The sequence below is a fragment of the Prinia subflava genome, chromosome 1, assembly GCF_021018805.1.
Source record: "Prinia subflava isolate CZ2003 ecotype Zambia chromosome 1, Cam_Psub_1.2, whole genome shotgun sequence".
In the NCBI taxonomy this organism is placed as follows: domain Eukaryota; kingdom Metazoa; phylum Chordata; class Aves; order Passeriformes; family Cisticolidae; genus Prinia; species Prinia subflava.
The window spans coordinates 149,009,404-149,026,160 of NC_086247.1; the positions used below are offsets into that span (position 1 = coordinate 149,009,404).

Genomic DNA, 16,757 nt, shown 5'->3' on the forward strand with positions numbered 1-16,757 from the left:
TGCCCGTGCCAGGGGCTGGTTTATGTGAGGCAGCACCTTGGGGCTGTTCCAGCACGGTCCCTTGGGGGTGATGGGTGCCCTGGTGATGATGTCTTGTGCCAGGGCATGACACAAAATCTTCCCTGTGAGCCAAAAACCCACCAGTGCTGCAGCTGGAGCTGTATGTTGGGGACTATTCCTCTCCCAGTCAGAAAATAGTTAATGTAAGAGGGAATTACAGATATCAACCCCATAAAAGAAAAAAAACAACCACAACCAAACATCCCTCTGGGTGGGTAAACAGGCTGAGCTTCACTATGTGTTGCAGAGCCTCCATGGATGAGCCTCTTTTCAGTATTTCTGCTTTTACAGCTCAGCAAATAATTTGTAACAAATAGTTTATTCAATTAATTGAGCTTCTCCGCTCTGGGGGCAGATGGCAACCTTTAAAAATGGATTCCCAATGGAAAACTAGACAATGGCATTCTTTGGCCAATTTCCCTTGCTTTCAGGTCAATGGCAGTGGTTTTGATTTATGCCTGTGCTGACAGCCACAGACCCATGGGAGAGGTGTGCTTTTCCCCATCTAGATTCCTGGGATTTATTAATCTTTTTTACTTTGTACCATGGGCTACTTCACATGCTACTCTCCTCTTTCCATGCTGTTGCCATGACCAAGAGTATTTTTTCTGTTTTTCCCAGGGGGCACAGGACCATGGTGATGCTTCTGTCCAGCTGCATCCTCCCAGGTCCCAGGGGGGCCATGGGGCAATGAGAAATGGTTTGTAACCCACGAGGGAGAGTGTATTCCAGGGTTTCCCAAGATTTCTCCTTGGTGATGTGGATGGTGCCATGACTGTTGTCTATTCTATCATCCCTCAGAGACAAGCAGCCACCATCCACAACCCCAAAAAGTTTGGGAAAACCACATCCCATTCACTGATTTTTATTTTCTTTAGGGAAATGAGAATAGGTTATTGTGTCACAGAAATGGCATTAGTGAAGACACTGCCGTATTCAAACAAAATTCTTTTATTGAAAGTGTAATGGAAATTTCTTCATATTGCTTTGATGAAATGAGAGACAGCAGCTGTAGACAAATATGCTTTTTTTATAAACAAATGCAAATGGATAAGGTAAAAATAAAGCATTTTTTAACTTGTACCTTTAAGCAACATAATCACAATATATACACAAAGAAAGCTAAAATAAAGCTATGTTGAAACCAAAGCGTTTCAACCAATACATTAGATAATTACAGATTGTGTCAATAAATACCCAGTTTTTAAACTGTTTAACAGGCAACTTTTTACACAGATACCAAGAAGAAAAAAAAATTATATATTTACAATTCAGTGCCCTGGGAAAAAAAAAAAAAGAGAAAAAAAAAAATCTTTTTTTTTCTTTTTTGGCACCAACACAAATAAAAAGAATAAATTATTGAAAAGAAAAATCCACAAAGGCAGGAGTCAATCCCAATCATTCATTTTAAAAAAAGTGTTTGTATATATATATATATATAAAATATTTATATATATTTTATATATATAAATATATATATGCAGAGAAACCTAGGAATGTTACAAAATATATTAGTGCCAATAAATACAGAACGCTACCAGACTTCCAACTGTCAGTATTTTTGATGCAGTCTGAAGGAGAAGGAACTACCACCTAGGAGATAACTGAAAGGGGGATTTTTCAGTCTAAAGAAACAACGGCGACAACAAAAAATAATAAAAATAATAATAATAACAACAACAATAACAATAACAACAATAGATATATCCAGGAAATCCTCCATCTGCCAGTAGTATTCCTACAGTCGCCCTCCTGCCCTGGGGGCGATGCCTTGCGGGAGGAAGCGGCGGGCTCAGGACCCGCTGGTGGCCGTGGGGGGGTCAGCTCCACTTCCAAGTGGCTCAATTCCAGAGAAGATGTCCAGTTAAATAGCAACAACAAGGATTTAAAAAGCCCCAAGCAACCCACGTGTCGTACGCCAGAAGTTTCCCGGCAGGTTTGCAGTGAGGCACCTGTCGAGGAGCAGGTATCCAAGAGCACCATCCCTGTGGTCGGGGACTGAAGCAGTTCAGCCCATAGAAATATCCTCAAACCCGTGTTTTGGGGTTGCTTCCCTTGTCTGTGTGTCTCTGCACCCCCAGAAGTTCCCTCCAGCTGCTCCCAGGGCAGCAGGGCTGGGACACCAGAACTGTCTCCTCCTCTTGTGCTGGTAATGCCAGGAATCACTCCCATCACCAAATTTTCCAAGGGGGAATTTAAAGCAGGTAGGTTTTAAATCCGTTTTGCTTTTTCCATACCACTGGTGTAGGCACTTAGTGTATCACTGATGCACAGATTTTTTTGTCCAGTAACATCTTGTGGCCAAACAGTGTCATGCTCTCAGACTGACCTAAACAGCAAAAGGCCAAGGCAGCCTCCAGTATCCTTCCTAAACACAAAGATTTATCTCATTTTAAAAGCCAAAAGCCTTCAGTTTTTCAGCTTCATCTTCAGGTCTTCAAAAACTGTACTCACAGGATAAATAACCCAATAAACTTCATATTCCTCTGTTTTGCTTGGATTACTCAATTCACCTATATAAAAATATAGTACAATCAGTGTGACCCAATGGATTTTGGAGCTGCCACATCCTTCGTGCTGGGGAGTCCTAAGGAGCACTTGCTGAGGAGCTTGAGCACTGTTGCTGTTTTGGCTTTGCTCTCCCAAAGCCCCCACGAGGGCTGCCAAGGTCCTTATGGTTACACCTCCTCACCGTTGCTGACAGTTCCTCTGCATATTCAGGCACCGTAACTGATGGGGAAAGATCCCAGGAAAGGATGGCCAAATCCTCAGGAAATTAAATAAATTATAAAATAATTTACAAAAAAGGGGTTGGGTTTTGTTTCAAGACAGTATTAATGTTACTTCTTAAATAGTTGAAGTTGCTTCCTTTGCTCTCCAAAGTGATATTATGGAGACCAGACACCATCCCCATGTCTACGACAAGGCTGGGAGAAACCAAGGGATGTTGCATGAACTCTTCCCTCGTCCCTCCCCTCCTACACCACTTCTGTTCAGCATTTTCAGAAATGAAGTGAAGACCAAACAGCCAACATCATTCAGACTCAAAAAAACCAGGATCATCTTCCTCTTGAAGACCTTATTGCCCTTCCAGGTCATCGACGAACCACAGTGCTATTCACGTACTACAGGTAGAAAATAAATAAATACAGATATATTATGCAAAAAAATATGATTGTACACATAATACATCTGAGGTATTACCAATTTAAATAAGGTTTCATGCTAGTTCAAGCTTCAGTGGCTAGTTAAATTCTGGAATTTGCAATAAATAGATGAAGAATGATTATGTATAGGGTGTATGGATCTCTTCTGTAAACCTAGTCAGATTTAAACGTAAGAGTGTGTTGGGCCAACTCTTACGCAAACCACAAATTTTCACAATAAATACAGCTTCAAAAAGTTGCCTTAAAAAGTTCCTGCAACACTGCAACGTTTCTAGAAGGGGCTGTATGGACGACTGGCAACGTTAGCGAGGAGTATTTCTCAACAGGTCTTCTCATATAAAACACAAGGAAATTCTCATGTGAAAGTCTTCCTCCCTCCCTCCCTTCCCCACCCCGTCACGAAAGTTTAGAAATTTTTGCACAAACAGCGAGAGAACTGATTGTAGCTGCAGTATGTCAAAAGGTCCACATTCTATAAAGACCAAAAATAGTTAATTTGCTTAGAAAGTCTTCTGCTGTTGCTGTTTTTCCCTCCTTATATTTGAGTAGCACACCATCCTTTCAGTGAAAGTTTGCCTGTCCAACTGTTCCTCTGTTTTCCTTTTAGCATCAGTCCTTGCCCAAACCACGTGGGTGTTTCACACTTTCACTGTCTCCATCAGTGATGATTTGATGGCATCCTCCAAAAGTTGATTGTCTGTGAAAGGGGCCGGGGTTTCAGGGACGGATTCTGACAAACCAATGAGGGACTCCAAGAAACAGGAGCCCTGATCTCCGGCTTGCGGGAAGCCAGGGAAATTAGGCAACTGAAACTGTAACGCTGAGAAGTTATCCAGGTTCTCATACTCCTTTAAGGAGTTGTAAAGGGGTCCCAAGTTATAGTCCGAGAAGGACTGGAAGAAATCCAAGGAATCAGAGGAAAGGCTGAGGTCGGCGTAGCTCTTGGAGCAGGGCTCAGTCGAGGATGAGGCGCAGCAGGACAGCCCATCGCACCTCACGTGGGCTGCATCCTCCAGCAAACCCCCGCTGTCCTGGTTGGCGTTCTCATCCAGGCACTCTGAGAGGTGGGACAAGTGGCCAGGGACGGGCTTGGCCTCGCTGCCGTGGTCCTCGATGAAGAAGTCGGTGGGGTGGAAGCAGCCGAGGTCCTCCTGGCCACGCCCGCTCTCCTCCTCGGCATCCGAGTCGTTGAAGTGGAGGATGCGCGCCAAGCCGTCGTCGTCCACGTCCGACTGGGATTTGTCAGAGGGGAGGCTCTCGTAGGGCTCCTCCAGGTCCTCGCTGGGGTGGGAGGAGATGGAGGAGTCTGTCATGTCGCTGCTGCAGCTGTTCTCCCCCAGGGCCTCCAGGTCGGGGCTGAACTGGAAGGCAGGAGCCAGCGGCACGGCGCGCTCCTCCAGCAAGCCCTTCCCCGCCGCGCATCCCAGCGGTGCCAGCCGCTCCCGGAAAGGGGGCTCAGCCTCCGCCGCCTTCTCGCTGCTCTGCTGCTGCTTCTCCAGCTCCAGCTTCATGATGGTGTGGATGAAATGTGTCTGCACACGGGCCTGGTTGAACTCGATCCTGCCCTCGGTGTTGCCGCAGCCGTCCTTGGTGCAGCCGCAGGGGAAGGAGGTGTGATCCATCTGGCACAGGGGGAAGCACAGGGGGAGGATCAGGATTGAACCCAGTGGTGTAAAGCCAAAACTGCCCACAGCTCGTCTGCCCTGAGAAACCAACTAACATCTGAGGGATTTAAAGGCAGGAAGAAAAAAAAAAAGACACCCTGCTCTTTTGAAGAGGTGTCATAAAAAAGTTGGATTTCAGTACAAGTGAAGAAAATTAAAATATTAAAAAAAAAAGCAAAATATAATGGTGCAAAAGGAAACATAAGAGGGCAAAAGTGAGTTTTTTCTTTATTGCTATTTAATGGTCTCACTATCTGATCTGCAGCAGCCACTAGAGGGGGGCTGTGACACACACAAGGAGCACCCGTGTGCACCCACCTCCGCCACCCCCAGCCTCCAAACATGGCACCGTGGGAGTGAGCAGCGCCCAGAATAGGGAATGAGCACCAAATACAGCTGGGCAGGCACCCACAAAAATACCCTGAAAAATATAACTCACAATTGAATATAGAGGGATTATCCCGCTGTGCAGGTGGCCTGCACAACTCGCTGTGGGCTGATGCTCAGCTGACACTCCCACGTTCGCCTGAGCGCGCTGGGATTTGTGACACACACCAAAAGAAAAAAGAACTAAAAATAAAACCTGGGGGAGGGGGAGCAAGCGCAGCCTCGTGCAAGGAGCTCTTCCTTGCAGACATTCCCACATGGCCTGCCTCCAACAGATCAAGCAGGTATGGGTCTTGTGGGAATGTACAGCAGGGACATCCTCACTGCAGGCTCTGGCAGCGTGGGGATGGCTGCACATGCAATTTGGGAAGAGGAGCAGTGTCTGCCAGGATGCTCCAAGAGCTTTCCTCCCCTCCAAGCGCAGGTGGGAGCAGATGGATTTACAGGCTGCCCCAACCTTGTCCAACTCACTCACACCCCCCTCCCCGCTCTAAGGCACAGCTGGAACCGCGGCATCCCCCCCTGCCCGGGGGTGAGGGCAGTACCTGGCATTTAATGCCTGCCAAGCTGCAGCTGCAGGTCTCGGGGTCGCAGACCTCGCGGCAGTCGCAGCCGCAGTCCTCCCGGGACAGGCGGATGCTGTGCAGCTCCCGCTTCTCCTCCTTGTCGATCTTCTTGACGCCCACGGCCTTCAGCAGCGCGCGCCTCTTCTTGGCGGGGTAGGGCTGCAGGAAGAAGCCGTCCTCCAGGTCCACGCTGCTGACGTCGATGTCGTCGTCGGAGATGTCCTCGATGGTGAGCTGGTTGGCCTCCTCGGACTCCTTCGTGCCGTTCATGGTTAGCTGAGGGAAAAAAATGGACAAAGTGTTGGCGGCTTGTTTAGGGCTCAGAGGCATTGGAACCCCCAGCTGGGGAGAAACAAGAAAGAAATGACCTCTTCCCCCATGGTGGCCAACCTCAGGATCAGCATCGAAGTCAGAGCCCACAAAGACCTGATACCTGACTGGGGATATGTCCTGGGATATCAAGTAGGTAAATTAGAAATGAAAAGACTTTGGGAGATGCCAAGAAGAGTCTCAAGTGGATCCCAGGACAGAGAGGTACTACCAAAAGAGCAAAAATATCTTCCATGTCTTTTCACTTTTCAAGGGTGGAGAAGTAAATGAAAATCCCCCACTGGAGCCTGTGTTTTTTGGAGACCCAAACTGAGAGCTAAGGATTGACGTCCCCAGGCCTCAGAGGCTCTTACTAAAAACTGGCCAATTAACTAACGACATCCTCCAGCTCCTCATCAAACCCAGCCCCACACTCCCAACTCACTTTCCATTTCAACGCTTCCAACTTCTCCTCTTTCAATTTCTCTTCAAGTTTTCCCCTTCGGACGTTCTCCTGCTCCTTTGAGAACTCTGCCAGCGTGAACTGCCGGGAGGAGCTGTGTTTGCTCACCATCCCCAGGGTACAGCCCCCACGGCTGGGCACGCTCGTGAAGCCCTGGCAGCGTGGGAAGTAAAACACAGTGACCCGGTCAAACTCCACATTGTTCTTCTTTAGCCGCTTGGATTTCTTCAGGATTGACGTGGCTAGAAAGGGGAGAATGAAAAAAAGGAAAAGTCAGTGCTGCCATGCTGCAGATATAATAGAAATACTACGAACAGGTAGAACTTGCAATTACTTTCTCAACAGGATCACAAAGAGACAAGGCTGCAACATTGCTTGGTGGTGTTTTAGGAGCTAACACTTCAGAGGTGGGATGAGGATGGAGGGGAAGCTAAGTCAAGCCCTGCTGCATCGGGGTCACCCATCAGATTCACCCTACGAGGTGGCTGCTGCTTCTCCTTCCTGCTTGACTTCCCCCAGGAACATCCATTTGCTTACTCTTCACGTGTGGCAGAGCATAACGAACAAGCAACCAGCCATCCTACACATCTAAATCCACTCTGCCCCACACTCAGGAGCCCCTGGTCTGCTCCTGGGATGCCGGGCCACTGGCATTCCCAGTGCCTCATGGCTCCAGCTTTTGTGGCAGGGCAGAAAATGACCCAAACGGCTGTGTTTTCTGGTACTTCCTTCCACCATCCACTGGGAGGAACTCTGAATCTATGCCTTATTCTCAAGAGACTCATTTGAGAGCAGCTGCAAAGATGTTAATCTTTGTGCAGGTGATCCCCGGGTAAACATGGCAATACATGAATCTGGTTTATCTTAAACTGCTGAAACATGCTACACACCACTTACAGCAGAGCCTCTCCAGAGAGACCTGGCCCTGCACATCTGCACATGCAAACACAGTAGATGGAGGGGGACTAATCAGTCAGGGCAGGTCAGAGTCAGTGAGTTTCCACGAGTGTGGCTGGCTAAGAAAGTAAAGCAAGGCACAGCCATGAGAGTGTGGCAGGAACAAGAGCCAGCTACACTCAAATTTGTGGTAGGGAGGTGTTTCTGGTCCCATTCTCTGCTGGTGCATGGGTGCTTTGGTTGCCTCCATGGGATGGGTGACTGCTGCAGAGCTGGGACCAAGCCCTGCTCTTCAGGAGGCAGAGCCACAAGCAGCCTTACAGTGGGACCCAAGGAAAAGACTGCAACAACCCAAAGGGTTTGGTGGGCCCCAAAGGGTGTGAAAGTGCAAGACTGGACAGTTAACTGCACCCACACTTCACAGGTCTCACTTGCCAAAATACAGTGTTTCGGTTTCACGTGGAAAACAAAAAAAAGAGAAAAAAGAAGCATTCACCCAGCTGTGTCAGCAACTTCTGCTCAATAGCTGGGGGTTCACACTGGGCCCTGCAGTCACTCTGATCATATCTTTGCACTGTGCGTTGCATTTTCACAATAACCTTGACTCAATCTCCTAAAACATGAGCTCTTTATCAGGAGGCAAGTTAACCACCACGATCATCTATCGGCCGAGCTGCTGCACTTTGGCATTTGCTCCTCTCTCCCTGCACCCCTCCTCCAAAACTGTTTTCCCATTCCTGACCCTTTTCCAATTGAGCCAGAGAATACAAAAAGTTCATTGTTTTGTCACAAAACCTGGGAAGACAAGCAAGAATGAGACTCTTTATTATTACAAGACTTCTAAAGCCTTTTCAGACCACTGCGTGTTTGTGTATGTCTGCTAAGTGGACCTTAACTGCTACATACAGTGGGTGTTCAGTATAATTTACTAGGTTGGACTATTTCTGCTCCATGAAGATGTTCCTCTATTGTACTTTTTATTTTTCCCTTCACACGGCAGATAAAGGGCTTTACAACTCTGCCTTCTGTGTGTTTTCCTAAAAGCTCTCAAAACTTACATTGCTGGGAAAACAAAATAGCTTTTATCTGTACTAGCAGCGGAGGCAATGTCAAACGTGTCATGTTCTTTGGCAAAGTACCCAACTTACGTAGGAAACAAGTTCTGAAATGGTAATTACACTACTGGTTAATCATTTTTAAAACACAGCATTGTGGGCCTTCGCTGTCTGATTAGGTTTTGCCTGTGAAACAACTTGACAGGGAATTGAGGGTTGGTGGGATGGTCCTGCGGCCTGGGCTTGGAGGCACCCACATGCCTCTGCACACCCATCCTTGGGTTTCCATTCCTGGAAACCTGGACTTCAGCAAAAATATTCCAAAGGCATAATAAATGCTGGAAGGAAGGGCTGAGGAAGACCACTGTGAGGAGGCTGGATGATTATAAATCAGTGTCACGACAGGCAGCTGGCATCACAGCCACTTCTACCCATAAAGGTGTGCCCCAAGGGGGTCTCTGTGTGGTGATGAGCCACCACCACCCCACAAAAAACACATGCAAGAGGCATGGCTGGTCCTGGGAGAGCCAGAGGTACTCACGGGTGAAGCTGGACAGTAAGGCAGAGCTGGGCTTGGGCTCTCCGTGGGAATTCTCCTCATCAGTGTCCCAGCCTGAGGATGCTGAGGACGAGAGGGGGGAGCAGGAGGAGGAGGAGCAGTAGGTGCTGTCATCCCCCAGCTCTTCGTACTTCCTTTTCAAAACTCCACTCATGGTGACGCCGTTTTTGTCATATAACTGGAAAACAAAGGAAGAAAGCAACATGAAGCCAGGGAAATCCTGGCAGTTCCTGGTGATCAGCAGGACAGCTGTAACCCCCAGAAAGGTTTTCCCACCAGATCCACTTGGCCTTGCAGATGTGATTCCCAAAAAGTGCTGCCCCTAAAGCACCTCATCTTACTACATTTGCTGTGCACACCTGTGAATTTCTCTCCCCTTCCACAACACTGCAGAACAAACTGACTCCCATTCAACAAACTGTCCAGAAACCAATCCAATCAACACAAATGTCATCAAACAGTAAGTATTATATTTTGCTTACTAATTCTTTTATGCTCACTCCTCACCCAGATCGCTTTCTATGCAGTTACAGCTTTAATGTCTTGCTAATTACAAAAATAAGCCAGTTTGCAGAAAACAATCTGTTGGCATGATTTACTTGCTAGAGCCCCCCGGGGAAACAGACTTATTAAATGAAGCACTGAAATACAAATATATCAACTGTGAAGAACAGCCCTTCTCCTCACGGTGCCTTTCATAGTCAGTCCCCCATTCAATAAGCTATTCTTGTTTAGGCTGGGTTATGTATCAAGCATAGAAGCAATTAAAAACAACGTAGCTAATTAAAAACAAAGGAGCTCTGTACTTGCCTAGATTCCTAAATTTCCTGCACGCTTTGCCCCTGCTCATCTTAAAGGGAAAAAAAAAAAAAAAAAAGAAAATCAAAAGTAACTGTGTTGCATCTTTTAAACTTTGCTTTTGTAAAGTTTGTGCAAATTTGGAAGGTTAAAAAAAGGCCCACAAAAGCCACAGACTTCGCCTACAGTAAGTTTGGACAATGCTCTCAGCACAGGGTGGGATTCTTGGGCTGGGACTTGATGATCCTTGTAGGTCCCCTCAACTCAGGATATTCTATGACTCTAATGGACACCAGCACCCACCCAGCCTGGGATGCTCCTGCACTGATGATGGATCATTGCACCTTTCAGACTCTGGCAACACCACCTCAGCTCCCCCTGCTCCTGCAGAAACCACTGCCAGCTTATTTGGGAGCCAGTGAGCCACCCCCAGAGCTGAGAGCCAGGCTGCTGCCTGGGGTGACTTGCTGTGACCCCATCCCACCAGGCTGTAAGGCACAACCACGGTGGGAAGGACGCAGCTCTAGCCCAGGAACTCCTTCCAGCAAGGAGGGGAGAGCCCCAGCAATGTGGGATGCTACCAGCCACCCCATAATACACAACAGCTAAAGCATCCCTCGAATTTGGATAATGCTGGGACAGTGGACAGCCCTGGGATGGTGACAGTGCAGATACAGGGGTGCCAGACACCCAGTCCACATCCCCTCCCACCACACAAAACTTCTCCACCGGCCAAATTCATTCTTTGCAACCCAAGCACTTTCTCACTGCGCTTTGCATGCCTGAAGTTAATTTAAGTCTCTGAAAAAACGAAACAGAAACAAAAAACAACCAAACCAAACAAAACACTAAACCTGCCCTTCTGACAGACATGAGGAGGCAGCACAGACACCACACCAGTTTCAGAACCTCCCCACGATGGGACTTTCAGCGTTCTGACAGCACCAAGCAGGATCACGTTGCAGGACAGGAGCACTCACAGTTCCTTCCAAGCCCTGCACCAACCCTCCCCAATTATGTTTACCACCAGCTTCCCAGGAGACAATAGTCACCTAAAAGGTCAAAAAAGTCCCTGGATGAAGCATTTCCCTGGCCTGGAGAAGTTAATGATTCGCTGCAAGGCACGCTCACAGGGCCAGGACGTTCCCTGAACCAGGGCAGAAGTGATCCCTCCATTCCTCCTCCTCCTCAGCAGACCTGGAGCTGCAGGTGGTTTTGCCACAGAGGGGTTGTTGTTTTTTTGGCTTTAATCCAAAATACATGCAGAGAAGGTGGATTTGGCCACCCTCCAGGCCCAGCAGCACATGTCCTACCCGACACCTGGATTAACCCCTTCCCTGCCTGCTCCGTGGCAAAGCTGAGCTCGCAGGCGGCCACAAAACAGCGAATAACAAACCTTTTATGTGTATTATTTTTGTGTGTGTATGTGCCTCCTGCTCTGTCTCATGTTGGTTTTAAGAAACAGCCAGGAGCTAAGAAACTCTCCAAATCCATGGCGAGGGTTCAAATCAAAGCCTGAGCTACAGCCAGAGGTTTGCAGACCCCACTGTCCACCTGGAATGGGCAAAAACTTTGCAAAAAAAATCCCACACGTGGCTTGAAGGAGCATCAGTTCCTGCTGCAGAGAGAATGCTCCAAAGGACAGTGAGGGATGACAGTGAGGGATGCCACTATAGCCAAGGGAGGGAGGAACCAGCTCCCTAAAATGCCTCTAGGACACAAGTCCAACAGCAAACACCCTCAGAGATGCAATGCTGACCACATCCAAGTCCCACGGGAGACAACAGAGGGTGCTGGAGCAGCCAAGGTCATGCTGCTGGGACAGGGATAACTCCCAGGTCTGGACCAAACATGCTCAGGTCACCTGCCAACCCAAGAGCCCATCAGGGACTGCACCACATCCCCCAAACCAACCCCACAGGGAAACCAGAGCGCTCCCCTCCAGCCAGAGAATCCAGCTAACACAAACACCAAGCAAGAGCCAAGGCAGGCTGTGCATAAGATGGTGCAATTCTATTTATTTATTTTTTAAATACTATCAGCAGCCAGGAGGATGAAGGGAGGTGTGTGCAGCTCCCCATCTATGAGAATGAGCCAAATGGATAGGGAAAAAAACCCACTTTTGGCTCGATGTCTTCTTCAAGACACCTATTGTTTTGTTAATGCAAAGGAGGTGTTGTGCAAACAGGATTCCCAGCTAGTGGGAAAAAGCTGGTGAACCTGCTGCCCACCAGCCAAAATATAGTAATTTTCTCCTATTACACCTTATCCCTCATTGATGATTTACGGCTATGACACTTTCCAAGTCAAGTTTTCAAATCCTCCTCAGGAGCGATGTAGTGGAGCTGCACCCATCTGTGTCTGCTTCTACCTGACCCCAAAAAATCCTCTAGATGGGCATTTGACTGTCAAAGCCAGAATGATCCTCTGCTTCCCTCCTCACCCTGGCATGTGGAGACAGAATTCACCCCAGCAATTTGGATGCTGCCTTCAAAGCCATGTCACTGAGGCCACTGGCCACTCAGCAAAAAAGCCCAGAGGCCTATTCAGACACAATGAGGATATTTTAATTGCAGTAATTTTACAAGGAACCTTGAACTCACAGCAGTGTCTTACAAGCATGTCCCAAAAATGTCCACAGCAGCATGGAAAAAATTAATATCTACATCTGAGTTTGCCATTGCAAATCTTTGCAGGCACCACCAAGTACAGGATTTTACCACCTTCTCCTTCTCTCTCTCTCTTTTTTTTTTTTTTTTTTTTTACATAACCTGAAATAAAATAATCCTATCTTCCTTTCAGTTGCCAAAAAAGACATTCTGTTCTTGGCTAAGACTTCTTACTCATCTATTTTACTGAAAACAGCTTTTGGAACAAGTACATAATGCAATGGATCAAACCCGCAGGAATTCCTCTCTGGCACCAGAACTCCCACTATCCTGGGAATACTTTCTAACAAATATTTAGCCCAGATGTGCATTCCTTTCTTTCTCTCTCCCTCCTTTTTTTTTTTTTTTTTTTTTTTTTAAGCATTAAAAGTTTGGGTGGGGGGAACGGGGGAAGCAGTGTAGTTGGGGGGAAGGGAATTCAATCTGCAAAGTCCCATTTCTGGCGCCCAGCAAGTTGCAGGGTAAAGCCCTAATACACTGGAATGCAAGGAATTAATGTTTTAACTATCCTCCTCTTGGACGACGTCTCAACAGTAAATATTTCGAGTAATTTAGATTTAAGAAGGTTTGGCATTTGTTTAGCCAAGCGCAGTGGAAGGCAACTAAAAACCCCTGCCGGTGTCCAGTCTCCAGGAGACTGCACAAAGAGGCGTCGTGGTTCTGGGCAGAATTATGAGAAGATGTTCCAGTGTTGTATTTTGGGGCTGTAGATGTGCTTTGAAGCGTCAGGCAATCGCAGCAGTGCAAGCAAAGCAAAGGAAACTCCTCACAGCGAGTCCAGCAGCTGCCTCTGCTTGTGCCACAATTCCCATGGTAGCACAAGGAGAACACCCAGGAGCAAGAATATTTCAAGTTTTGGGGCTTGGTCGGTGGAGCATCCTAAAGAAAGGAAGGATCCCCAATCTGTGCATGAGTTACTGCCAGCAAAGTTTATTTTTCCAAGCGCTTTAGGGAACACCAAGAAAACAACAATCCCTCCGAGCGCCCCTCCAAAACTCATCAGCGTGCACTAAAATTATTTGTTTTCCAGTGACTTTTTGAGCTGGTTTGCTGACCTTAGAGCCCAGCCATCTGCTTGCAGCCCAGGAAGACGAAGTGAAATTCTTCCAGCACACCAAGGTGGGCTGTTCCAGCACACCGGGAGCGCTCGGGCGCTGGGAGCGAGCTCAGCCCCGCTGAGCCGTGAGTCAGAGCGGCTCCCGCGCCCTCCCCCAGAGCCGCAGCGGCCGTGCAGGTCTAGCAGGAGTAAATATTAGTTTAAAAAACACCACCGCATGTTTCAGCCAGGTACGGCTCCAAAGGCAGCTGGCAGAGCAGAGCCCGGGGAGTCGCTGGGTTGGTGTTTTGTTTGCATGCTGCAGTTTATTGTGGGAAAAGAGATTTTGGTGGGAGAATCACTAAAAAGCGCTGCGGAGCTGAGCTTCCCGCTCAGCCACCCCAGGAATCTGATGTCTAACAGCGCCCGTGATCCCAGCAACACCTCTGGGTTATTTAATAATCGCCACAGTATCAGCACTGATTCACTGCTCCATCATGTAACTATGTTAATTCTTCGCATATTTACTTAAGTGGTTTGCCCTGTGCCGCCGTGACGGCCTCCCGATGACAACACTTCCCAATTTCGGGGCTGACTGGAGCCAAGGGGAGCGGGCTCATCCCAGCAGGACCCTCCGGGGGACAGTCCCACGCGTGTTCCCAGCCACACAAAGCTGTGCTTTCCAGTTCAGACCAGATTATTTTCACCCAGCTGGGTCTAAGGTTTCATAACCTTGCTTCGGTTAAAAATAGCCTCTGCCTACTATGCAACAGCAAAACCCAAAGTACATCGTGCTTCGGAGTGGGAGCGTGAATCAGTCCATAGCACCACGAGTTTATGCTCCTGTCAGAGACTGAACAGGCAAAAACACCTTCCCCGGAAAGAGCAGCAGAAGTGTTTACTCTATCTCCTAATTTTTGGAAGGCCACAAAGGAAAAAAAATAAATAAAGGCTTGTCAGATTTTTCTACCAAGCCCCTACTTCTTTCTGACAGCTTGAAAGGTAAATAAGAAATTTTAGCAAATACATTAAAGGTTATCTGACACGGCCCCAAATGAAAGGAGGTTCAAATGTACTCGGCGCAGATTGTGCTGTAACAAACAGGAAAACAGCGAAGTGTGCTTTGTCTAGGAAAATCCTCTATTTGATCACAGCTCATGAATAATTCACACCAGGTTTCCACATTTGTCCTCCTGTAGGTACACGCTGTGCGTTACCTTCCCTGCTATATATACGCACGCATTTCCTGCGCTGAATTATTAAAGCCTTTGCCGGGAGCGGCGGAGTCTCTCCGGGAGGAGAACAAACCCAACCATCCTGAAAATAACCCCACCTCCCCCACCCCACACACACCTTGACGGGCTACATCTGCAAACTGCTCAGCAGAGGAAAACTAAAATAATTTTCATTTAAATTTTCATTTTAAAAAATGAAGTAATAAAATAATAATTGGTGATCAATTCCTGGTAACAAATGACAAGACTTAACCTTGGTTAAGGGTTGGACTCGGGGATCTTAGAGGGCTTTTCCTGCCTTAAGGATTCCCTCATTCTGTGACTTGGAGGTTTGTAAAGGGCCGTGAGGGTTTTCTCTCCATCCATCCCACTCAGGCGTTGGCACTCCAGGCGTTAGTGAGGCTGAGCTGCTTTAGGAAAGGGTTGTCCCTGTGTGTCAGCCTCTTCCCACAGCGACATTATGTAACTCGGAGGTGACAGACACTTTTGAGGATGCCGGGGGTAGAGGAGGGAGTGCGGGGGGGGAGGGGGCAGGCAAAAAAAATTATAAAAACCTGAGAAAACTTAGCAGTTGGGGGCGGGGGGACGGGGTATCCTCTTTTCTTTTTTTTTTTTCTTTTTTCTTTTTCTGCCTTTTTTTTTTTTTTTTTTTCTTTTCCCCAGGTGGGCTGTAAAAGACGCGATGTTTTATTTCGGGAGGCGGGGAGTGTGGGGGGTGCCCCGCTCCGTCTGTCCGCCCGTCGGTCCCTCCGTGCGCCCGTCGGTCCCTCCGTGCGCCCGTCGGTAGGTGTTGCTGTAGCGACGGGAAAGCATCCCCGGCCGGGCGGATTTGGGGAAGAGCGAGCCGGCAAGGCTCCCCCCGCCCCCCCTACCCTTCTCTCAACATCAAAAAATTAGAACCGCGGCCGTGGGGATGGAGCGCAGCCTGGACTCACGGGGTGAGAGGGGAACTCTACGCTACTCCTGATAAATACCACGAAGGTGTTGGGGTGTCCGTACAGCGAAGTGCGGGGGGGCAGCTCGGGGGCGCAGCACGCCCCCAGCCCTTCCCCCAGGGAACGCCGTCCCGCTGCCCCCGGAGCTGCCCCCGGAGCTGCCCCCGGCTCCGCCGCAGCCCCGCCGGGCTCCGCTCGCCCGCGGGCAGGAGCGGCGCGGCCAGACGGCGCCGGGGCGGCGCGACCGCCGGAACGCGCGGCGGGCACCGGCAGCGACCCCCGGCCGGCGGGACGGCCCCGGCCCGGCTCTCGGCGGCCGAACCCGCGCCGGGCAGGCACCCACCCGACCCCGCAGTCGCAGCCCCCGCTGGTGAAGGGCGAGCCTCCCCCTCGCCCCTCACGCCGTCCGCCCCCATCCCCATCCCCATCCCGGCGCCGGCTGCCCGCGGCGGTCCCTACCTGCGGCGGCGGCGGTGTCGGCGCGGCGGCTCCGGCTGCAGCGGCGGTGCCTGGCGCGGCGCCTCCCGCTCCGCTGCCGGGGCCGGGCCGGGCTGCGCCGCCCCGCGCTGCCCTTTTCCGTCAGTGGAAAACTCCGGGCTCTGACGCAGGCGGTGACAGGAGCGGGGCCGGCCGGCCCGCCCGGCTTCCTGCCCCCGCCGGGCGGGGCGCTGAGTCAGGAGCGGCGGGAGGCGCCGCCCCGCACCGCTCCGGACCGCCCCGCATCTCCCCGCACCGCCCCGCACCGCTCCGGACCGCCCCGCATCTCCCCGCACCGCCCCGCACCGCTGCGGGTCCCGCGGGGGAGCTGTGTCCCGCAAGGGGTTGGGGAGCCACAGGCACAGCGTGGACCCCAAAGTGGGTCTGGGTACCACAGAGGGATGGGGACCCCAAATGGGTTTGGGTCCCACCGGGAAGCTGTGTCCCACAAGGGGTTGAGAAGCCAAAGGGACAGGTTGG

The 16,757-nt window shown here is 49.6% G+C and overlaps 1 protein-coding gene across 2 annotated transcripts; it reads right to left on the reverse strand.

The window, feature by feature from the left end:
* Nucleotides 1-993: 993 nt before the first annotated feature.
* CSRNP1 (cysteine and serine rich nuclear protein 1) lies at nt 994-16,432 on the reverse strand. 2 transcript variants are annotated; one of them, XM_063416582.1, is made up of 5 exons: nt 16,260-16,432; nt 9,110-9,305; nt 6,599-6,858; nt 5,824-6,120; nt 994-4,849 (listed from the first exon to the last, which is right to left on the reverse strand). In XM_063416582.1, the coding sequence occupies exons 2-5, from the start codon at nt 9,279-9,281 to the stop codon at nt 3,866-3,868; spliced, it is 1,713 nt and encodes a 570-aa protein (XP_063272652.1). In that variant the 5' UTR covers nt 9,282-9,305; nt 16,260-16,432; the 3' UTR covers nt 994-3,865. The 2 variants fall into 2 exon arrangements, with proteins under 2 accessions (XP_063272652.1, XP_063272642.1); XM_063416572.1 differs by lacking the exon at nt 16,260-16,432 and having other exon boundaries at nt 9,110-9,347.
* Between the last annotated feature and the right edge of the window lie 325 nt (nt 16,433-16,757).

What these genes read in the sequence shown, in the direction of transcription:
- CSRNP1 (XM_063416572.1), bottom strand. Translation starts at nt 9,332, where the DNA reads ATGTTGCTTTCTTCCTTTGTTTTCCAGTTATATGACAAAAACGGCGTC. An exon ending in CTTACTGTCCAGCTTCACCC is followed by an intron (nt 6,859 to 9,109) that starts GTGAGTACCTCT and finishes TCCCCTTTCTAG; the next exon opens with CCACGTCAATCCTGAAGAAA. An exon ending in TGGCAGGCATTAAATGCCAG is followed by an intron (nt 4,850 to 5,823) that starts GTACTGCCCTCA and finishes CCCCTGTGCCAG; the next exon opens with ATGGATCACACCTCCTTCCC.